Source organism: Tachyglossus aculeatus, chromosome 26 (genome assembly GCF_015852505.1).
Source record: "Tachyglossus aculeatus isolate mTacAcu1 chromosome 26, mTacAcu1.pri, whole genome shotgun sequence".
Taxonomy (NCBI): Eukaryota; Metazoa; Chordata; class Mammalia; order Monotremata; family Tachyglossidae; genus Tachyglossus; species Tachyglossus aculeatus.
In genome coordinates this window covers 18,393,473-18,415,266 of record NC_052091.1, presented here as the reverse complement: position 1 = coordinate 18,415,266, position 21,794 = coordinate 18,393,473, and the positions used below count along the sequence as shown (strand labels likewise).

General features: G+C 51.4%; 1 protein-coding gene across 1 annotated transcript in view; it reads right to left on the bottom strand.

Annotated features, from left to right (window-relative positions):
• HDC (histidine decarboxylase) overlaps positions 1 to 21,794 on the bottom strand; it is a 41,139-nt gene continuing 19,345 nt past the window's right edge. The window contains exons 5-15 of the mRNA XM_038767009.1: positions 21,507 to 21,679; positions 18,896 to 19,009; positions 15,053 to 15,175; positions 14,644 to 14,778; positions 13,819 to 13,962; positions 11,888 to 11,954; positions 9,020 to 9,182; positions 5,874 to 5,964; positions 1,975 to 2,073; positions 773 to 874; positions 1 to 681 (exon numbers count right to left, since the gene is read on the bottom strand). Of these exons, the coding sequence (XP_038622937.1) occupies positions 1 to 681; positions 773 to 874; positions 1,975 to 2,073; positions 5,874 to 5,964; positions 9,020 to 9,182; positions 11,888 to 11,954; positions 13,819 to 13,962; positions 14,644 to 14,778; positions 15,053 to 15,175; positions 18,896 to 19,009; positions 21,507 to 21,679 (1,892 nt within the window). The remainder of the gene's footprint in view (positions 682 to 772; positions 875 to 1,974; positions 2,074 to 5,873; positions 5,965 to 9,019; positions 9,183 to 11,887; positions 11,955 to 13,818; positions 13,963 to 14,643; positions 14,779 to 15,052; positions 15,176 to 18,895; positions 19,010 to 21,506; positions 21,680 to 21,794) is intronic.

The window sequence follows — 21,794 nt, the reverse complement described above, 5'->3', positions numbered from 1 at the left end:
CTAAAAGGTGGTCCGTAAGGAGCGGCGTGGCGAGTCCAGTTCGCATGGGAGACCGCAGTCAGGAAAGCTGGGAATGCTGCGGAACTTGGAGAGTTTCCTGAAGGTCCTCGTCTTGTCCACGGGCCTCTCCCGGGGCGGCCCTCGCGGTGACGCCTGGTCTCCCCCGACGGGCTCCGGCCGCTCCAGGGGCTCGCTGTTACAGCTCAACGACCGCACCGTCTTCTTCTTCTTCCCGGACAGGTAGCTGAACAGGAAGGAGGGCAACTTCTGCTTGGAGGCCTCCTCCGGGAAGTCCTCTGAGGAGGCCCGGGAGTCGGGATCGGCCCGGCCGCCCGGCCTGGGCTGCTCGGTGACCTCTGGGAAGGCCTCGTCGGGGTCGTCATCTCCGGACGTCCCGGGGATCGGAAGGTGGACGCTCTGGGCTACACAGTAGGGATCACTGGCCAGGGAGGGGCACCTCAGGTCTTCCGCAGAGGGCCGGGCACAGCTGGGGTGGCTCAGGACGCGGGTGGCCGCCTCCCGGATGACCAGCCAGTCGTGGAGGATGTCCTGACGCGTGGTGAACTGGGAGGTGACCACGAAGCGGATGATCAGCTGCTTCTGGACCTCCAGGAAGATGATGAAGATCCGGCCGGACCGATTCAGTTCCTCGATGAGCTTCCGCGTCCGGTGGTTGGCGCCCTGTCGGGAGGGAGAAGACGGGGAGTCTGGGCGTCCACGGACACGTGGTTTTCCCCCCAATCCCGAACCCGGGAGACCCCAGATCCTTTACCTTTAGGCGGAATACCACCAGGCCCAGGTACCTCTTGTAGGGGATCTCGAAGAGGGGATCGCTCCTCACCAACGACTCAAAGTATTTGGCCATGTCTATGCTCTGGGGTGGACAGGGGGATGAAAAGGGAAGAGCTTCAGGCGGAGACAAAAACTCCTCGGACCCTCCCACCTCACCGTGGGGGACCCCGACCGATGATGATGATGGTGACGATGGTTAAGTTCTAAATGCCGGGATGATCATAGATCCACGATCATCAGGTTGGATGCAGTCCCTGTCACACAGTCTTCATCCCCATTAGGGAATGAGGCACGGGGAAGTGAAGGGACTTGTCCAAGGTCACACGACGGACAAGTGGCTGAGCCAGGATGAGAATCCAGGTCCTTCTGATTCCCAGGCCCGGCCACTAGCCACTAGGCCCTCTAGACCGTAAGCTTGCTTTAGGCAGGGAATGTGTCCGTTTGTTGTTGAATTGTCCTCTCTGTTCATTCATTCGTTCATTCAGTGGTATTTACGGAGCGCTTACTGTGTGCAGAGCACTGTACTAAGCTCTTGGGAAGTACAATTCAACAACAAATAGAGACAATCCCCGCCCACAACGGGCTCACAGTCTAGAAGGGGGGAGACAGACATCAAAATAGTAAACACCCATCAGTAGCATCATTATAAATAAATAGAATTATAGATATATCTATATCTATATAGGTATATCTATAGGTATAGGTATATCTATAGGTATAGGTATAGCTATATAGGTATAGACGTGTATCGGTGCACATGATTAATAAAAATAAGTAGAATTATGATTATAAATAGGCACATAAATAGGCATATAAATAGGCACATAAATAGGCACATATATACACAAGTACTGTGGGGCGGGGAAGGGGAGCAGAGGAAATGGGGAGCTTAGTCTGGGAAGGCCTCCTGGAGGAGGTGAGCTCTCAGTAGGGCTTTGAAGGGGGAAGAGAGCTAGTTTGGCGGATGTGAGGAGGGAGGGCATTCCGGGCCAGGGGGAGGACGTGGGCCGAGGGTCGACGGCGGGACGGGAAGAACGAGGCCCAGCGAGGAGGTGAGCAGCAGAGGAGCGGAGAGTGCAGGCTGGGATGTAGAGAAGCGCTTAGTACAGTGCTCGGCACACAGTAAAGCACTTGATAAACACGACTGGCTGAATGAATGCCAGACTGGAGCGTTCCACCTACTTGCCGCACGTGGGCCTGGAGATTCTTCACCCCGTAGTTCCGGATCACAAACCAGAGCTTTAACGCCCGGAATCTGCGGCTCAGAGGGATCTGCCAGTGCTGGGAGACAGAGCCACAGGGCCGGGTTAGATCCCAGAGAGACCCGGCGTCCAATACCCTCCCCTTCCCCACGCACCCCGCCCCTCGGATTCCCAGACCCGGGCTCTGCCCACTAGCCCACACTGCTACCACCAACCCAGTTTCTTTCCGGAACTGATGCTCCTTGGGCTCAGAAAATGGCATTATCAGTTAATACCTTTCCTCTCCATCCAAACCGCTACCCTGCTAATTCAAGCTCTCATCCTATCCCGTTTGGACTACTGCACTAGCCTTCTCTCTGATCTCCCATCCTCGTGTCTCTCTCCACTTCAATCCATACTTCATGCTGCTGCCCGGATTATCTTTGTCCAGAAACGCCCTGGACATATCACTCCCCTCCTCAAAAACCTCCAATGGCTACCGATCAATCTGCGCATCAGGCAGAAACTCCTCACCCTGGGCTTCAAGGCTCTCCATCACCTCGCCCCCTCCTACCTCACCTCCCTTCTCTCCTTCTACTGCCCAGCCCGCACCCTCCGCTCCTCCACCACTAATCTCCTCACTGTACCTCGCTCTCGCCTGTCCCGCCATCGACCCCCGGCCCACGTCATCCCCCGGGCCTGGAATGCCCTCCCTCTGCCCATCCGCCAAGCTAGCTCTCTTCCTCCCTTCAAGGCCCTCCTGAGAGCTCACCTCCTCCAGGAGGCCTTCCCAGATTGAGCCCCTTCTTTCCTCTCCCCCTCGTCCCCCTCTCCATCCCCCCGCCTTACCGCCTTCCCCTCCCCACAGCACCTGTATATATGTATATATGGTTGTACATATTTATTACTCTGTTTATTTATTTATTTATTTATTTTACTTGTACATTTCTATCCTACTTATTTTATTTTGTTGGTATGTTTGGTTCTGTTCTCTGTCTCCCCCTTTTAGACTGTGAGCCCACTATCGGGTAGGGACTGTCTCTATGTGATGCCAATTTGTACTTCCCAAGCGCTTAGTACAGTGCTCTGCACATAGTAAGCGCTCAATAAATACGATTGATTGATTGATTGATTGATTAATACTAAGACCATCAGCTCGCTGTGGGCAGGGAATGTGTCTGTTTACTGTTCCATTGTCCTCTCCTAAGCGCTTAGTACAGCCCTCTGCACACTGTAAGTAATAATAATAATAATAATGTTGCCATTTGTTAAGCGCTTACTATGTGCAAAGCACTGTTCTAAGTGCTTGGGGGGATACAAAGTGATCAGGTTGTCCCACGTGGGGCTCACAGTCTTAATCCCCATTTTACAGATGAGGGAACTGAGGTAAGGGCTCAATAAATACGATTGAATGAATTATTATGGTACTTGTTAAGCACTTGCTGTGTGCCAAGCACTGTGCTGGGAAGGTAGCGCTAATCAGGTTGGACACAGTCCCTCTTCCACTTGGGGCTCGCGGTTGAAGTAATAAGAATAATAATGGCATTTATTAAGCGCTTACTATGTGCAAAGCACTGTTCTAAGCACTGGGGAGGTTACAAGGTGATCAGGTAGTCCCACAGTGGGCTCACAGTCTTAATCCCCATTTTACAGATGAGGTAACTGAGGCCTAGAGAAGTGAAGTGACTTGCCCAAAGTCAGACAGCTGACAAGTGGCGGAGCCGGGATGAGAACTCATGACCTCTGGCTCCCAAGCCCGGGCTCTTTCCACTGAGCCACGCTGCTTCTCTACTCACTCGAGTGCTTAGTACAGTGCTTTTCACCCAGTGAGCGCTCAATAAATATGACTGACTGACTGAATGAATGAAGCGCTCAATAAATACCCTCGACTGATTGATCTGGGCGTTTACACGTGGAGTCCTCTGGCTCTCGATCGGCTCAACCATCCTGGACCTCTCTGGACCAACCCAGCCTAGGCCTATTTCTTCCGGGAATTGACCAGATTCCAGGAGTGAGGAAGTCGCCAGAGGGAATTTCCAGACTCCCGAAATTCCTTTCCTTGGCCCCCCTGCCCCTAGCGGGACATAATAATCACAATAATGATAATTGCAGCATTTGTTAAGTGCTTACTATGTGCCAAATACTGTACTGAGCACAGATGCAAGATAATTAGGTCCCACCTGGGGCTCACAGTCTAAGAAGGAGGAAGCCAGGTTACTGAATCCCCATTTTGCAACTGGGGGGACTGAGGCACAGAGAGGTTAAATGACTTGCCCAAGGTAACACAGCAGGCAAGTGGCGGAGCTGGGATGTAGTGGTAGTGAGGCAGCGTGGCCCAGTTGAAAAGAGCCCGGGCTTTGGAGTCAGAGGTCATGGGTTCAAATCTCGGCTCCGCCAACTGTCAGCTGTGTGACTTTGGGCAAGTCACTTCACTTCTCTGGACCTCAGTCACCTCATCTGGAAAATGGGGATTAAGACTGCGAGCCCCCCGTGGGACAACCTGATCACCTTGTAACCTCCCCAGGGCTTAGAACGGTGCTTTGCACATAGTAAGCGCTTAATAAATGCCATTATTATTATTATTAGTGGAACTGCCCTGACATGGTCATTTCCTCCTGGGAAAGGCCTGGAGAGGCTGGGTTCCCCCATTTAAATTCCTTTTTTTTTTCATGGTATTCGTTAACTGCTTACTATATGCCAGGCACTGTACTAAGCGCTGGAGTAGATACAAGCTAAACAAGCCTGACACAGTCCCTGTCCCACATCATCATCATCAATCGTATTTATTGAGCGCTTATGATGTGCAGAGCACTGTACTAAGCGCTTGGGAAGTACAAATTGGCAACATATAGAGACAGTCCCTACCCAACAGTGGGCTCCCTATTTTACAGATGAGGTGACTGAGGCACAGAGAAGTGAAGTGACTTGCCCAATGCCCGTCTCCCCCTCCAACGATAATAATTATGGTATTGGTTAAGTGCTTACTATGTGCCAAGCACTTGTAGATACCAAGTTAATCAGTTTGGACACAGTCCCTGTCCCACATGGGGTTCACAGTCTTCATCCCCATTTTACAGATAAGGGAACTGAGGCAGAAAAAAGTGAAGAGACTTGCCCTCGTCTATCTTCCCATCTAGACCGTAATCTGTGAGAAGCAGCACGGCTCGTTGGAAAGAGCCCAGGCTTGGGAGTCAGAGATCATGGGTTCAAATCCCGGCTCCGCCAACTGTCAGCTGTGTGACTCTGGGCAAGTCACTTCACTTCTCTGGGCCTCAGTTCCCTCATCTGGAAAATGGGGATGAAGACTGTGAGCCCCCCGTGGGACAACTTGATCACCTTGTAGCCTCCCCAGCGCTTAGAACAGTGCTTTGAACACAGTAAGTGCTTAACAAGCGCCATCGCTATTATTATTATTATTAGTTGTGGGCAGCGAATGTATCTACCAACTCTGTCATCTTGTCCTCTCCCAAGCGTTTAGTACAGTGGCTGCACATAGGAAGAACTCAATAAATACAATGGACTGACCGACAGATTTCTTCCCATGTCTCTGTTAAAGTGCTGCCATAGCGGATAGACCCCAGGCCTGGGAATCAAAAGGTCATGGGTTCTAATCCCGGCTCTGCCGCTTGCCTGCTGTGTGAACTGGGGCAAGTCACTTCGCTTGTCTGGGCCTCAGTTCCCTCATCTGTAAAGTGGGGATTGAGACCGGGAGCTTCGAATGTCCAACCCCACTGGCTTGGATCCAGCCCAGAGTTTAGAACCTGGCCCACAGTAAGTGCTTAACGAATACCCTGATGATGAGGAGGACGATTATTCCACAGCCTGTGTCTGCCGCGGTCCGGCCTCGGGTCAAGGATGCTGTGAGGGAAGGTGGGGCGCTTTCAGAGACCGGATACTCACCATGAAATCGGTGGCGTTTTCGGAGTTTGCATACTTGAGGTATTCGGGGGTTACGCCAAAGGCCTGATGCAGTTTCTTCTTGTCCTTAACCCTGTGGAGAGGAAATGGGCCCAGTTGGCATAGTATGCCCTCCTGGGGAGTTGTCACCATTCATTCATTCATTCATTCATTCAATCGTATTTATTGAGCGCTTACTGTGTGCAGGGCACCGCTTGGGAAGTCCAAGTCGGCAACATATAGAGACGGTCCCTACCCAACAACGGGCTCACACTCTAGAAAACCGAGCCCCAGATGCTCAGCCTCGGGGTCCCAGCTCCACGCTGGTTCTTGGCCATTTTTGACTCCCTCCCTCCCGGAGCCGATGCCACCCTGACAAGTTCGGCCCTACCACCCGTGGAACGGCCTGGATCTTGCCTCCATCCCCCCCATCTTACCTCCTTCCCTTCCCCACAGCACCTGTACATATGTTTGTACATATTTATTACTCTATTTATTTATTTTACTTGTACATATCCTATTGATTTTATTTTGTTAGTATGTTTGGTTTTGTTCTCTGTCTCCCCCTTTTAGACCGTGAGCCCACTGTTGGGTAGGGACCGTCTCTATATGTTGCCAACTTGGACTTCCCAAGCGCTTAGTACAGTGCTCGGCACACAGTAAGCGCTCAATAAATACGATTGATTGATTGATTGTCTTCTCTTATGCTGTCGAGTCATCTCCGACCCACAGCGACTCCATGGACGCATCTCTCCCAGAAAACCCTACTCTCCATCTGCCATCGTTCTGGTACTGTATCCATAGGGATTTCTTCATAAAAATCTGGAAGTGGTTTACCGTCGCCTTCTTCCGCTCGGTAAACTTGAGTTTTTGGCCCTCGATTCTCTCCCAGGCCCAGCACGGGTGAGTTTTGACTTGTAGCAGATTTGCCCGTTGTTGGGTAGGAACTGTCTCTATATGTTGCCAAATTGTACTTCCCAAGTGCTTAGTACAGTGCTCTGCACACAGTAAGCGCTCAATAAATACGATTGATGATGATGATGATGATGCCTTCCACTCGCTAGCCACTGCCCAAGCTAGGATGGAATGGGTAGGCCTCTTCTTGACTCTCCCTCCCATAGCCGAGACTGGCAGAGTATTGGAAACTCTACATGTGCCATCCTGAGAGGGCATCGCCTGGGTAACTGGCTAATAATAGCCCCATGTGGGACAGAGACGGGGTCTAACCTGATTAACCTGTAGCTACTTCAGTGCTCAGAACGGTGCTTGACACATAATAAGCGCTTAACAAATCCAATAATAATACTAATAGTGGTAGCCATGCCCTGCTCTAAGCCCTGAGGTAGATACAAAGTAATCGGGTTAGGCACAGACTCGGTCCCACGTGGGGCTCACAGTCTTCACCCCCATTTTCCAGATGAGGGAACTGAGGCCCAGAGAAGTGAAGTGACTTGCTCAAGGTCCCACAGCAGGCATGTGGCGGAGCCAGGATTAGAACTCAGGTCCTCTGCCTTCCAGGTGTGTGTTCTACCTTCTCTGACTGAACCTTCCTTTCCTCTTCTCCCAATCCCTTCTGGGTTGCCCTGTCTTGCTCCCTTTATTTATCCCCCCCTCCCAGCCCCACACCACTTATGTCCGTAGCTGTCATTTATTGATTTCTATTAATGTCTATCTCCCCTCTTCTAGACCGTCGGTTCATTGTGGGGAGGGAATGTATCTGCTTATTTTTCTATTGTGCTCTCCCAAGCACTTAGTACAGTGCTCAGCATACAGTACGCGCTCAATAAATACGATTGACTGATTGTAAGCTTGTTGTGAGGAGGGAATGTGTCTGTTTCTTGTTATATTGTCCTCTCCCAAGTGCTTGGTACAGTACTTTGCACTCAATAAGTGCTCAATAAATGATTGAATGAATGAATAATAATAATAATGGTACAGTACTTTGCACTAAGTGCTCAATAAATACGATTGGATGAATGAATAATAATAATAATGGTACAGTACTTTGCACTAAGTGCTCAATAAATACGATTGGATGAATGAATAATAATAATAATAGCATTGATTAAGCACTTACTATGTGCAAACCACTATTCTAAGCGCTGGAGAGGTTACAAGGTTGTCCCACAGGGGGCTCAAAGTCTTAATCCCCATTTTCCAGATGAGGTAACTGAGGTCCAGAGAGGTGAAGTGACTTGCCCAAAGTCACACAGCTGGCAATTGGTGGAGCCAGGATTCGAACCCACAACCTCTGACTCCAAAGCCCGGGCTCTTTCCACTGAGCCACGCTGCTTCTCAGTGAATGAATGAAGCGAAGGCAGCCATCCCGCCATCCCTGTCTGGTTCCCCGTTGAAAATCCCAGCCCCTCGCCCTACCTCAATCAACCGGTCGTATTTATTGAGTGCTTACTGTGTGCGGGACAAGTACTAAGCCCTTCCCCACAGCACCGGTATATACGTATATACGTTTGTATATATTTATTACTCTCTTTATTTATTTATTTATTTATTTTGCTTGTACATATCTATTCTATTTATTTTATTTCGTTAGTATGTTTGGTTTTGTTCTCCGTCTCCCCCTTTTAGACTGTGAGCCCACTGTTGGGTAGGGACTGTCTCTATATGTTGCCAATTTGTACTTCCCAAGCACTTAGTACAGTGCTCTGCACATAGTAAGCGCTCAATAAATACGATTGATGATGATGACGATGGTTTTGTTCTCTGTCTCCCCCTTTCAGACTGTGAGCCCACTGTCGGGTAGGGACTGTCTCGAAATGTTGCCAATCTGTACTTCCCAAGCGCTTAGTACAGTGCTCTGCACATAGTAAGCGCTCAATAAATACGATTGACGATGATGACGATGGTTTTGTTCTCTGTCTCCCCCTTTTAGACTGTGAGCCCACTGTTGGGTAGGGACTGTCTCGAAATGTTGCCAATCTGTACTTCCCAAGCGCTTAGTACAGTGCTCTGCACATAGTAAGCGCTCAATAAATGCGATTGATGATGATGACGACGACAGAACAATAAACAGATACAATCCCTGCCCACTACGAGCTTCCAATCTAGAGTCTAGAGCATTTGCAGTCCCGTCCCGGCCACCTCAAGCCCGGAGCCGGCCCGTCACGGGGCCCGGTGGGCTCAAAGCTCACCAGAAGCCAGTGCAGTCGAAGTGGACCATCATCCACTTGGGAGGATTAAAGGCGAAGGAATCGGTGAACTCGATGCCCCTCATGAAGTGTCGGTATTCCGGGCACAGGAAGGACGTCCCGGAGTAGGCGGCATCGATGTGCAGCCAGAGGCCTTCCCGGGCACCTGTTGATGACGGCATTTGTTAAGCGCTTACTATGTGCCAAGCACTATTCTAAGCGCTGGGGAGGATACGAGGTGATCAGGTTGTCCCACGTGGGGCTCACAGTCTTAATCCCCACATCACCTGTATATATATATTTGTACGTATTTATTACTCTATTTATTTATTTTACTTGCACCTATCTATTCTATTTATTTTATTTTGTTAGTATGTTTGGTTTTGTTCTCTGTCTCCCCCTTTTAGACTGTGAGCCCGCTGTTGGTAGGGACTGTCTCTAGATGTTGCCAACTTGGACTTCCCAAGCGCTTAGTATAGTGCTCTGCACACAGTAAGTGCTCAATAAATACAATTGATTGATTGATTCCCCACAGCACCTGCATATATGTTTGTACATATTTATTACCCTATTTATTTATTTTACTTGCACCTATCTATTCTATTTATTTTATTTTGTTAGTATGTTTGGTTTTGTTCTCTGTCTCCCCCTTTTAGACTGTGAGCCCGCTGTTGGTAGGGACTGTCTCTAGATGTTGCCAACTTGGACTTCCCAAGCGCTTAGTACAGTGCTCTGCACACAGTAAGCGCTCAATAAATACGATTGATTGATTGATTCCCCACAGCACCTGTATATATGTTTGTACATATTTATTACCCTATTTATTTATTTTACTTGTACATATCTATTCAATTTTTTTTATTTTGTTAGTGTGTTTGGTTTTGTTCTCTGTCTCCCCCTTTTAGACTGTGAGCCCACTGTTGGTAGGGACTGTCTATAGATGTTGCCAACTTGGACTTCCCAAGCGCTTAGTACAGTGCTCTGCACACAGTAAGCGCTCAATAAATACGCTTGATTGATTCCCCACAGCACCTGTATATATGTAAATATGCTTGTACATATTTATTACCCTATTTATTTATTTTACTTGTACATATCTATTCAATTTATTTTATTTTGTTAGTATGTTTGGTTTTGTTCTCTGTCTCCCCCTTTTAGATTGTGAGCCCACTGTTGGGTAGGGACCGTCTCTATATGTTGCCAACTTGTACTTCCCAAGCGCTCAGTCCAGTGCTCTGCACACAGTAAGCGCTCAATAAATATGATTGATTGATTGATTGATTAATCCCCATTTTGTGGGTGAGGTAACTGAGGCACAGAGAAGTAAAATGACTTGCCCAGGGTCACACAGCAGACAAGGGGTGGAGCCGGGATTAGAACCCATGTCCTCTGACTCCCAAACCCGGGCTCTTTCCACTAAACCAAGCTGGAAGTCAGGAAGAGCGGGCACCGGGGGGTCACAGGTGTGGCCCAGGGCCTCTCCACTCCGCCCAGGATGGAGAGGAAATGGGCCTTGGGGGGTCAGAAAGTCTTGGGTTCTAATCCCATGTCTGTCACTTGTCTGCTGGGTGACCTTGGACAAGTCACTTTGCTTCTCTGTGCCTCAGTTACCTCATCTGTAAAATGGGGATTGAGATTATGGGCCCCACGTGGGGCAGGGACTGTGCCCAACTTGATTGGCTTATATCCACTCCTGCGCTTAGTATGGGGCCTGGCGCATAGTAAGCGCTTAACGACTACCATAATTATTATCATAATAATAATAATGGCATTTATTGAGTGCTTACTATGTGCAAAGCACTGTTTTAATCGCTGGGTAATAATGATAAATGTGGTAGAGTCCCTGCCCGGGCTCAGCTTGGGGAGGGAGGATCAGGAACCAGAGGAAGAGTAATAATAATAGCCATTATTAATGATGGTATTTGTTAAGCACTTACTATATGTGCCAAGCACTGTTCTAAGCACTGAGCTAGATGGAAGCTTATTAGGTTGGCCACAGTTCATGAGCTCCATGTGGCACATAGTAAGTGTGCCAAGCACTGTTCTAAGCACTGAGCTAGATGGAAGCAAATCAGGTTGGACACAGTCCCTTGTCCCACATGGGGCTCAGACTGTGAGCCCACTGTTGGGTAGGGACTGTCTCGATATGTTGCCAATTTGTACTTCCCAAGCGCTTAGTACAGTGCTCTGCACATAGTAAGCGCTCAATAAATACGATTGATGATGATGATGATGATAACCAGTCTTTTAACTGATGAGATAAATGAGGCCCAGAGAAGTGAAGTAATAATAATGATGATGGTATTTGTTACCATCAGCTTGGGGAGGAAGGACCGGGAACCAGGGGAAGAGTAATAATAATAGTCATTATTAATGATGGTATTTGTTAAGCACTTACTACGTGCCAGGCACTGTTCTAGACACTGGGGTAGACACAAGCTCATCAAGCTGGGCAATCCCTGACCCCCATGGGGCTCCCAGTCTTCACCCCCCTTTAACAGATGAGGGAACTGAAGCCCTAAGGGTTAAGTGACTCGCCCAAGGTCACCCAGCAGACAAGTGATGGTGCCGGGATTAGAACCCAGGTCCTTCCAACTCCCAGGCCCGGGGCTCTAGCCGCTGGGCCGCGTTGCTCTCAGGAAGACGCCTCTTGGCTCAGTTTACCAGCCTGGGCCTCGCCTCTCACGCCCCTCAACGGCCCCACCCAAGGCCAGTCTCCCCTCCGGGGGCCCCCTCAGAGATCTCTGGAAAGCCCCGCTCTGGCCCCCAGACCACGGAAGACCCCAAGTTGGGGAGGCCCCTTCCCCGCTCCCCCCTTGGTGCCCGTCTGAGAGCCCCCCGACTCCGATCCCTGCCAGGACGGCCGCTCACAAATGGGGCCCAGCTCTTCCAGGCAGTCGAATGCACAGACCCCGGTGGTTCCCAGCGTGGCACAGACCTGGGGACGGCAGGGAGCGGGAAGAGACGGAATTAGGGTACCACCGAAGCAGCGATCATTCATTCATTCCATTTACTGAGCACTTCCTGTGTGCAAAGCACCGTCCTAAGCGTAGCACTCAAGTGGAGAAATCCCATCTTGGGTTTTGGGGGGCTTTTTTTAATGGCATTTGTTAATAATGGCATTTATTGAGCGCTTACTATGTGCAATAAGCGCCGTGTTAAGTGTTTACTGTGTGCTGGGCACCGCATGAAGCGCTTTGGTAGATTCAAGCTATTCCCCCTGCCTTCTTAGCTTTCTTTAAGGCACATCTCATCATCATCATCAATCATCATCAATCGTATTTATTGAGCGCTTACTATGTGCAGAGCACTGTACCAAGCGCTTGGGAAGTACAAATTGGCAACATATAGAGACAGTCCCTACCCGACAGTGGGCTCACAGTCTAAAAGGGGGAGACCTCCAAGGCCTTCTCTAACTAAGCCTCCTTTCCTCTTCCCCCACTCCCTCCTGTGTCCCCCTGACTTGTTCTCTTTATTCATTCCCCCCTCCCAGCCCCACAGCACTTATTCCTATGTCGGCAATTTATTTATATTAATGTCTGCCCCCCCACCAGACTGTAAGCTCATCATGGGCAGGGAAGGTGTCTGTTTGTCATTCTTTTAGACTGTGAGCCCACCGTTGGGTAGGGGCTGTCTCTATATGTTGCCAACTTGTACTTCCCAAGCCCTTAGTCCAGTGCTCTGCACACAGTAAGCGCTCAATAAATACGATTGATTGATTGATTCTGTTTTACTCTCCCAAGTACTTAGTACCGTGCTCTGCATACAGTAAGTGCTCAATAAATACCACTGACTGATAAGCTCATCGCATAATCACATGAGGTTCACAGTGTTCAGCTCCGTTTTACAGAAGAGGGAACAGAGGCACAGAGAAGTAAAATGAGTTGCCCAGGGTCACACAGCAGACAAGGGGCGGAGCTTGGACTAGGGCTAACTGCTCTAGCCACTAGGCCACACTCCTCTCCTTGCATTTTTAGGATCTGTATGCTCGTTATGGTCACGTAACAAATCTGCTCATTCTGTTGTATCCTACTCTCTCAAGTGTTACAAGTACAGAGCTCTGCATGTAGTAAGCGCTCAATAAATCGAAGCGCTCCTTCCTCTCCCTCTCCTCATCCCCCCGCCTTACCTCCTTCCCCTCCCCACAGCACCTGCATATATGTATATATGTTTGTACGCATTTATTACTCTATTTTATTTGTACATATTTATTCTATTTATTTTATTTTGTTAATACGTTTTGTTTTGTTCTCTGTTTCCCCCTTCTAGACTGTGAGCCCGCTGTTGGGTAGGGACCGTCTCTGTATGTTGCCAACTTGGACTTCCCAAGCGCTTAGCACAGTGCTCTGCACACAGTAAGCGCTCAATAAATACGACTGAATGAATGAATGAATAAATGCCACTGATTGATTCATTGAGCTCCTTCCTCTCAGCAGCATGATGAAGAATAACTGCTGTATTGGTGAAGCATTTACCATGTGCCAATCACTGTACTAAGCGCTGGGGTAGCTTAGTACCCCAACCGACGAGATAGAATGGAAACAGACCCCACGCCACAAGGGGATCGCAGTCTAAAGGGGAAAGAGAACAGGCGCTGAATCCCCATTTTGCAGATGAGGAAACCAAGGCCCAGAGAGGTCAAGTGACTCGTCCGAGGTCACACAGCGGGCCGGTGGCGGAGTCGGGGTTAGACTCTCCGGCACGTGCTCTTTCCGCTAGACCATTTTGCGTCCAGTCGAGCGTTTCACCTCTCCCTACTGCATTTCTCCAAGTGGCCAAGAGATTCGCGGGGGTCCGCTTACCCAGGCGGGCACTAGCCCTTTTTCTCTGTCCTTCTCAATCGCCCGCTGGAGGGTCTCGCCTCGGAGGGACATATCGTCGTCCACGTCCAGAAGTCGCATGCGCACCAGGGCGATCAGGCCAGCCTTCATCACTGAGGAATGAGCCTTCGGGGGGTGGCGGTGAAGACAGAGAACGACACAGACACACAGAGGGAAAGAGGGAGAGACAGGGAAAGGAGAGAGAAGGGGGGGGACAGAGGGATGGAGACAGAAAGTGAGGGAGAGAGGAGAGAGAGAGGGAGAGAGGAGAAAGAGGAGAGACAGAGAGAGAGAGAGTACTTCAATTTTAAGCTCCTTATCAATCAATCGTATTTATCGAGTGCTTACTGTGTGCAGAGCACTGGACTAAGCGCTGGGGAAGTCCAAGTTGGCAACATATAGAGACAGCCCCTACCCAACAGTGGGCTCACGGTCTAAAAGCTCCTTGCGGGCCGCGATCTCCCGCGCCTGGCATCTCTCCAGTACAAACAGTAAAATGCTGAGGGTGATGGATTCATTCAGTCAGTCAGCCAGTCAACGGTATTTGCTGAGTGCTTACTGCGTGCAGAGCACTGTACTAAGCGCTTGGGAGAGGGTGATACAGCAATAAGCGGATGACAGGGAAAGCTTCCACCAGAACAGCTTTCTCCCGGCTTTCCTGGAGGATGGAGAGGGGTGGTCCTCTGCACTGAGCAGGACGGGGATGGAAGATAGAGCCCCCCCAGCCTGAGGGCCTGACCGGGGGTCTTGAGGGGGGCTAGGGGAAGGGTTGGGGGGCACGGACCCCCCCCAAACCGGGGAGCTCACCTGATTGGAGGTGTAGGCCACCAGGCGGGAGTTGAGCGTGGACTCCTCGACGTTTGGCTCGCTCTTCTTCATCTCCAGGATTTTGTGCTTCCTGGCGGCCAGCAGGGAGATCAACGTCGATTCGCTGACACTGTTCTGGAAAGGGGCGGGTTGGGGGGGTCTCCCCGGGGTCAGGGACCACCCGGCTGAAGCGGGGTTCCCCGGCCCCCTTGCTGGTCCAGCGGGGGATGTGAATGATGCCATGCACACAGTCCCCCCGTCCCCTCTCACCTTGTCCCAGAAGCCTTTGGATGCAGGTCCCCCATGGTGGTTTCCATGGAGGGCTGTGTGTGTGTGTGTGTGTGTGTGTGTGTGTTGGGGTGTGGGGGTACGCCAGGGTCCCCGCCCGCCCGCCCCCCGGCCCGAGCACCTGAATGACGCCCCCTCCGCGGCCCCCGGGGTGGCTGTGCAGGAAATAGTCCGGGAGGCCCAGCATCTTGGCCAGCCAGTCGATGACGATCAACTCCAGCTCTGTGTTGGCTGGACTGCATGCCTGGGACCCAGACAGACAGGGCGGTGCGTCATTTACACACACAAACACACACACACACAGAGCCAGAGTTACATCTCTCTCTCTCTCACACACACACAAACACACACACACACACAGAGCCAGTTACATCTCTCTCTCTCTCTCTCTCACACACACACACACACACACACACACAGATCCAGAGTTACCTCACTCGCCCACACACTCAGAGCCAGAGCTACATCACACAAGCACAAACCCACACACAGAGATCCGTTCATTCAATCGCATTTATTGAGCGCTTACTGTGTACAGGGCACTGGACTGAGCGCTTGGGAAGTACAATCCAGAGTTACATCACTCACCCCCACACTCCGAGCCAGGGCTACATCACTCACACACACACTCACACACACGCACACACACACACAGGCCAGAGTTACATCACTCACACACGCACATACACAGCCAGGGCTACATCACTCACACACACACACACGCGCGCTCACACATAGAGCCAGAGCTACAGCACTCACCCTCACAAACACGCACAGACAGGCCTGGCTAATAATGACGGTATTTGTTAAGCACTTACTATGTGTGAAGCACTCATGCACACAGAGCCAGGACTGCATCCCTCCCATTCACACATCTCACACACTCACACACACATATACAGATACACTCACAGACACACACATGCTCACAGACACACACACACACACACTCACACATGTGCACAGACAGGCCTGAATCACTCTCATGCTCACACACCGCCCCTCCCCCCCCCACCCCCCACACACACACGGAGCCAGGACTGCATCCCTCACACTCACACATTCAGACACGCACAAACGCACACATACAGACACACAGATACACTCACAGACACACACACACACACACAGAGCCAGAGCTGCATCCCTCTCACTCACACATACGCACAGATAGGCCTGAATCACTCTCACGCTCAGACATGCACACACACACACACACACACACACACACACACACACAGAACCAGGACTGCATCCCTCACACTCACACATTCGGACACACACAAACGCACACATACAGACACACAGATACACTCACAGACGCGCACACACACACACACAGAGCCAGAGCTGCATCACTCTCGCTCACACCTACGCACAGATAGGCCTGAATCACTCTCACGCTCACACACAAACACACACACACACACACACACACACACACACACACACACACACACACAGAACCAGGACTGCATCCCTCACCCTCACACATTCAGACACGCACAAACGCACACATACAGACACACAGATACACTCACAGACACACACACACACAGAGCCAGAGCTGCATCCCTCTCACTCACACATACGCACAGATAGGCCTGAATCACTCTCACGCTCACACATGCACACACACACACACACACACACACACACACACACACACACAGAACCAGGACTGCATCCCTCACCCTCACACATTCAGACACGCACAAACGCACACACACAGACACCCAGATACACTCACAGACACACACACACACACACACACAGAGCCAGAGCTGCATCACTCTCGCTCACACATGCACACAGCTAGGCCTGAATCACTCTCACGCTCACACACACACACACACAGAGCCAGGACTGCATCCTTCACACTCACACATTCAGACACGCACAAACACACACACACAGACACCCAGATACACTCACAGACACACACACACACACACACACAGAGCCAGAGCTGCATCACTCTCGCTCACACATGCGCACAGATAGGCCTGAATCACTCTCACGCTCACGCACACACACACACAGAACCAGGACTGCATCCCTCACACTCACACATTCAGACACGCACAAACACACACATACAGACATCCAGATACACTCACAGACACACACAGAGCCAGAGCTGCATCACTCCCACTCACACATACGCACAGATAGGCCTGAATCACTCTCACGCTCACACACACACACACACACACACACACACAAACACACAGAACCAGGACTGCATCCCTCACCCTCACACATTCAGACACGCACAAACGCACACACACAGACACCCAGATACACTCACAGACACACACACACACACACAGAGCCAGAGCTGCATCACTCTCGCTCACACATGCACACAGATAGGCCTGAATCACTCTCACGCTCACACACACACACACAGAGCCAGGACTGCATCCTTCACACTCACACATTCAGACACGCACAAACACACACACACAGACACCCAGATACACTCACAGACACACACACACACACACACAGAGCCAGAGCTGCATCACTCTCGCTCACACATGCGCACAGATAGGCCTGAATCACTCTCACGCTCACGCACACACACACACACACACACAGAACCAGGACTGCATCCCTCACACTCACACATTCAGACACGCACAAACACACACATACAGACATCCAGATACACTCACAGACACACACAGAGCCAGAGCTGCATCACTCCCACTCACACATACGCACAGATAGGCCTGAATCACTCTCACGCTCACACACACACACACACACACACACACACACACACACACACACAGAACCAGGACTGCATCCCTCACACTCACACATTCAGACACGCACAAACACACACACACAGACACCCAAATACACTCACAGACACACACACACACAGAGCCAGAGCTGCTTCACTCTCGCTCACACATGCTCACAGATAGGCCTGAATCACTCTCACGCTCACACACACACACAGAACCAGGACTGCATCCCTCACCCTCACACATTCAGACACGCACAAACGCACACACACAGACACACAGATACACTCACAGACACACACACACGCAGAGCCAGAGCTGCATCCCTCTCACTCACACATACGCACAGATAGGCCTGAATCACTCTCACGCTCACACACACACACACACACACACACAGAACCAGGACTGCATCCCTCACCCTCACACATTCAGACACGCACAAACGCACACACACAGACACCCAGATACACTCACAGACACACACACACACACACAGAGCCAGAGCTGCATCCCTCTCGCTCACACATGCTCACAGATAGGCCTGAATCACTCTCACGCACACACACACACACACACACAGAACCAGGACTGCATCCCTCACCCTCACACATTCAGACACGCACAAACGCACACACACAGACACCCAGATACACTCACAGACACACACACACACATAGAGCCAGAGCTGCATCCCTCTCACTCACACCTACGCACAGATAGGCCTGAATCACTCTCACGCTCACATACACACACACACACACACACAACCAGGACTGCATCCCTCACCCTCACACATTCAGACACGCACAAACGCACACACACAGACACACAGATACACTCACAGACACACACACACGCAGAGCCAGAGCTGCATCCCTCTCACTCACACCTACGCACAGATAGGCCTGAATCACTCTCACGCTCACACACACACACAGAACCAGGACTGCATCCCTCACACTCACACATTCAGACACACACACACACACACACACACACACACACACACACACACACACACACACACACACACACACACACACACACACCCCCCAAATTCCTTCCCTGCCTCCTGCTCCCCCACATCCCAGATCCCATCAGGCCCCTCCGACCCCCCGGCTCCCCCTCCGTCCCCGTGCCCGGGAGCGTGGGTGGGTGGCGGGGGTCCCCCCGGGGGGTTTTGGGGTGGGGGGGCGTCTCACCCAGGTGAAGCCGAGGCAGTCTATGGCGTTGGACAGCATGTCCCCGAGCAGGGAGGGCCAGGAGTTGAGGGAGGGGAAGTAGGCGTGCATTTGTGGGCTCTGCCAGTGGACCACCTGCCCGACGACAAAACCCACACGGGCCCCCGGGAGAAGGGGCACAGCGAGGGGGGCATCAGGACCCACCCCCTCCACCCCCCCACCGCCCACCCCCTTCCCCCGGGGTCCGGAGGGTGACCGCTCGAAAGAAGGGTCACTTGATATTGGACGTGAAAGCCCCCGGGGCCAGGCTCGGGCCTAACCACTCCCCCCACCCTGGATGATAATCAGAATCAGAATAGCATTTACAAGAATAATAATAATAATGATGGCATTTATAAGCGCTTCCTATGTGCCAAGCACTGGGGAGGGTACAAGGTGATCGGGTTGTCCCACGGGGGGCTCACAGTCTTCATCCCCGTTTTACAGATGAGGAAACGGAGGCCCAGACAAGTGAAGTGACTTGCCCAGAGTCACACAGCTGACAGTGTGTGGAGCCGGGATTTGAACCCATGACCTCTGACTCCAAAGCCCGGGCTCTTTTCCACTGAGCCACGCTGCTTCTCTACTGAGCCACTTATGGGACGTGAAAGCGACCGGGGCCAGGCTTGGGCCTGACCACTCCCCTCTACCCTGGATAATAATCATAATCAGAATAGCATTTACAATAATAATAATAATAATGGCATTTATAAACGCTTACTATGTGCCAGGCACTGTTCTAAGCGCTGGGGAGGTTACAAGGTAATCAGGTTGTCCCACAGCGGGCTCACAGTCTTCATCCCCGTTTTACAGATGAGGAAACTGAGGCCCAGACAAGTGAAGTGACTTGCCCAAAGTCACACAGCTGACAATGTGTGGAGCCGGGATTTGAACCCATGACCTCTGACTCCAAAGCCCGGGCTCTTTTCCACTGAGCCACGCTGCTTCTCTACTGAGCCACTTATCGGACGTGAAAGCGACCGGGGCCAGGCTTGGGCCTGACCGCTCCCCCCACCCTGGATAATAATCATAATCAGAATAGCATTTACAATAATAATAATAATAATGGCATTTACAAGCGCTTACTATGTGCAAAGCACTGTTCTAAGCGCTGGGGAGGTTACAAGGTAATCACGTTGTCCCACGGGGCGCTCACAGTCTTCATCCCCGTTTTACAGATGAGGAAACTGAGGCCCAGACAAGTGAAGTAACTTGCCCAAAGTCACACAGCTGACAATGTGTGGAGCCGGGATTTGAACCCATGACCTCTGACTCCAAAGCCCGGGCTCTTTTCCACTGAGCCACGCTGCTTCTCTACTGAGCCACTTATTGGACGTGAAAGTGACCGGGGCCAGGCTTGGGCCTGACCACTCCCCTCTACCCTGGATAATAATCATAATCAGAATAGCATTTACAGTAATAATAATAATGATGATGATGGCATTTATAAGCGCTTACTATGTGCCAAGCACTGTTCTAAACGCCGGGGAGGTTACAAGGTGATCAGTTTGTCCCATGGGGAGCTCACAGTCTTCATCCCCATTTTACAGATGGGACAGGGATCGGGTCCAACCCCATTTGCTTGTATAATAATTAAGCGCTTACTCTGTGCCAAGCGCTGTTCTAAGCGCCGGGGAGGTTACAAGGTGGTCAGGTTGCCCCACGTGGGGGCTCACCGTCTTCATCCCCATTTTCCAGATGAGGTCACTGAGGCCCAGAGAAGTGAAGTGACTTGCCCAAAGTCACACAGCTGACAATTGGCGGAGCCAGGATTTGAACCCATGACCTCTGACTCCAGAGCCTGTGCATTTGTTAAGGACTTGCTAGGTGCCGGGCACTGTATTAAGCGCTGGGGTGGATACGAGCAGATCGGTTTGGACACAGGCCCTTGTCCCACGTGGGGCCCTCTGTCTCAATCCCCATTTTACAGATGAGGGAACTGAGGCCCAGAGAAGTGATTTGCCCGAGGTCACCCAGCAGACAAGCGGCCGGGATTAGAACCCATGACCTACTGACGACTGAATGAATGAGTCCCAGGGCCGGGCTCTATCCATTACATCATACTGCTTCAGCACTGACTATGCGTCAGGCACTGTACTAAGCGCTGGGATGGATACAGCGTGGCTCAGTGGAAGGGGCCCGGGCTTGGGAGTCAGAGGTCGTGGGTTCTAATCCCGACCGCCACTTAGTTGTGTGACTCTGGGCAAATCACTTCCTTTCTCTGGGCCTCAGTTACCTTACCTGTAAAATGGGGATTATGACTGTGAGCCCCACGTGGGACAACCTGAGCCCACTCTATATGTTGCCAACTTGTACTTCCCAAGCGCTTAGTCCAGTGCTCTGCACACAGTAAGCGCCCAATAAAGACGATTGAATGAAAGAATGAATCACCTTGTATCTACCCCAGCACTTAGAACGGTGCTTGGCACAGAGTAAGCGCTTAATTATTATACAAGCGAAGGGGTTTGGACCTGATCGCTGTCCCACGCGGGCCTCACAGTCTTTGTCCCCATTTTTCAGGTGAGGGAACTGAGGCCCGGAGCAGGGAAGTGACTTGGCCAAGGTCTCCCAGCAGACCCCTCTCTCCCCCTACCGCGGGCATGACGATCCTCTCGATGTCGGCGAAGATGTTGTCCCAGGCTTCCGGCTGGTCCGGTGCCCGGTCGGGCAACTGCCCTCGCATGTAGCCGGGCTGCACGTTGGGAGAGACCCTCCGCTCCCGCACCGTGCTCAGGTAGTGGAAAATGTAGTCAACCATCTGCCTCCCTGCGGGCCGGAGAAAACACCGCTGTGGGACCAGATTCCCGACCCCTGACCTCTGACCCCAGACCCCGCACAGACCCCGCACCCTGGGCCCGGCCCAGAGACCCCCGGGATTCAG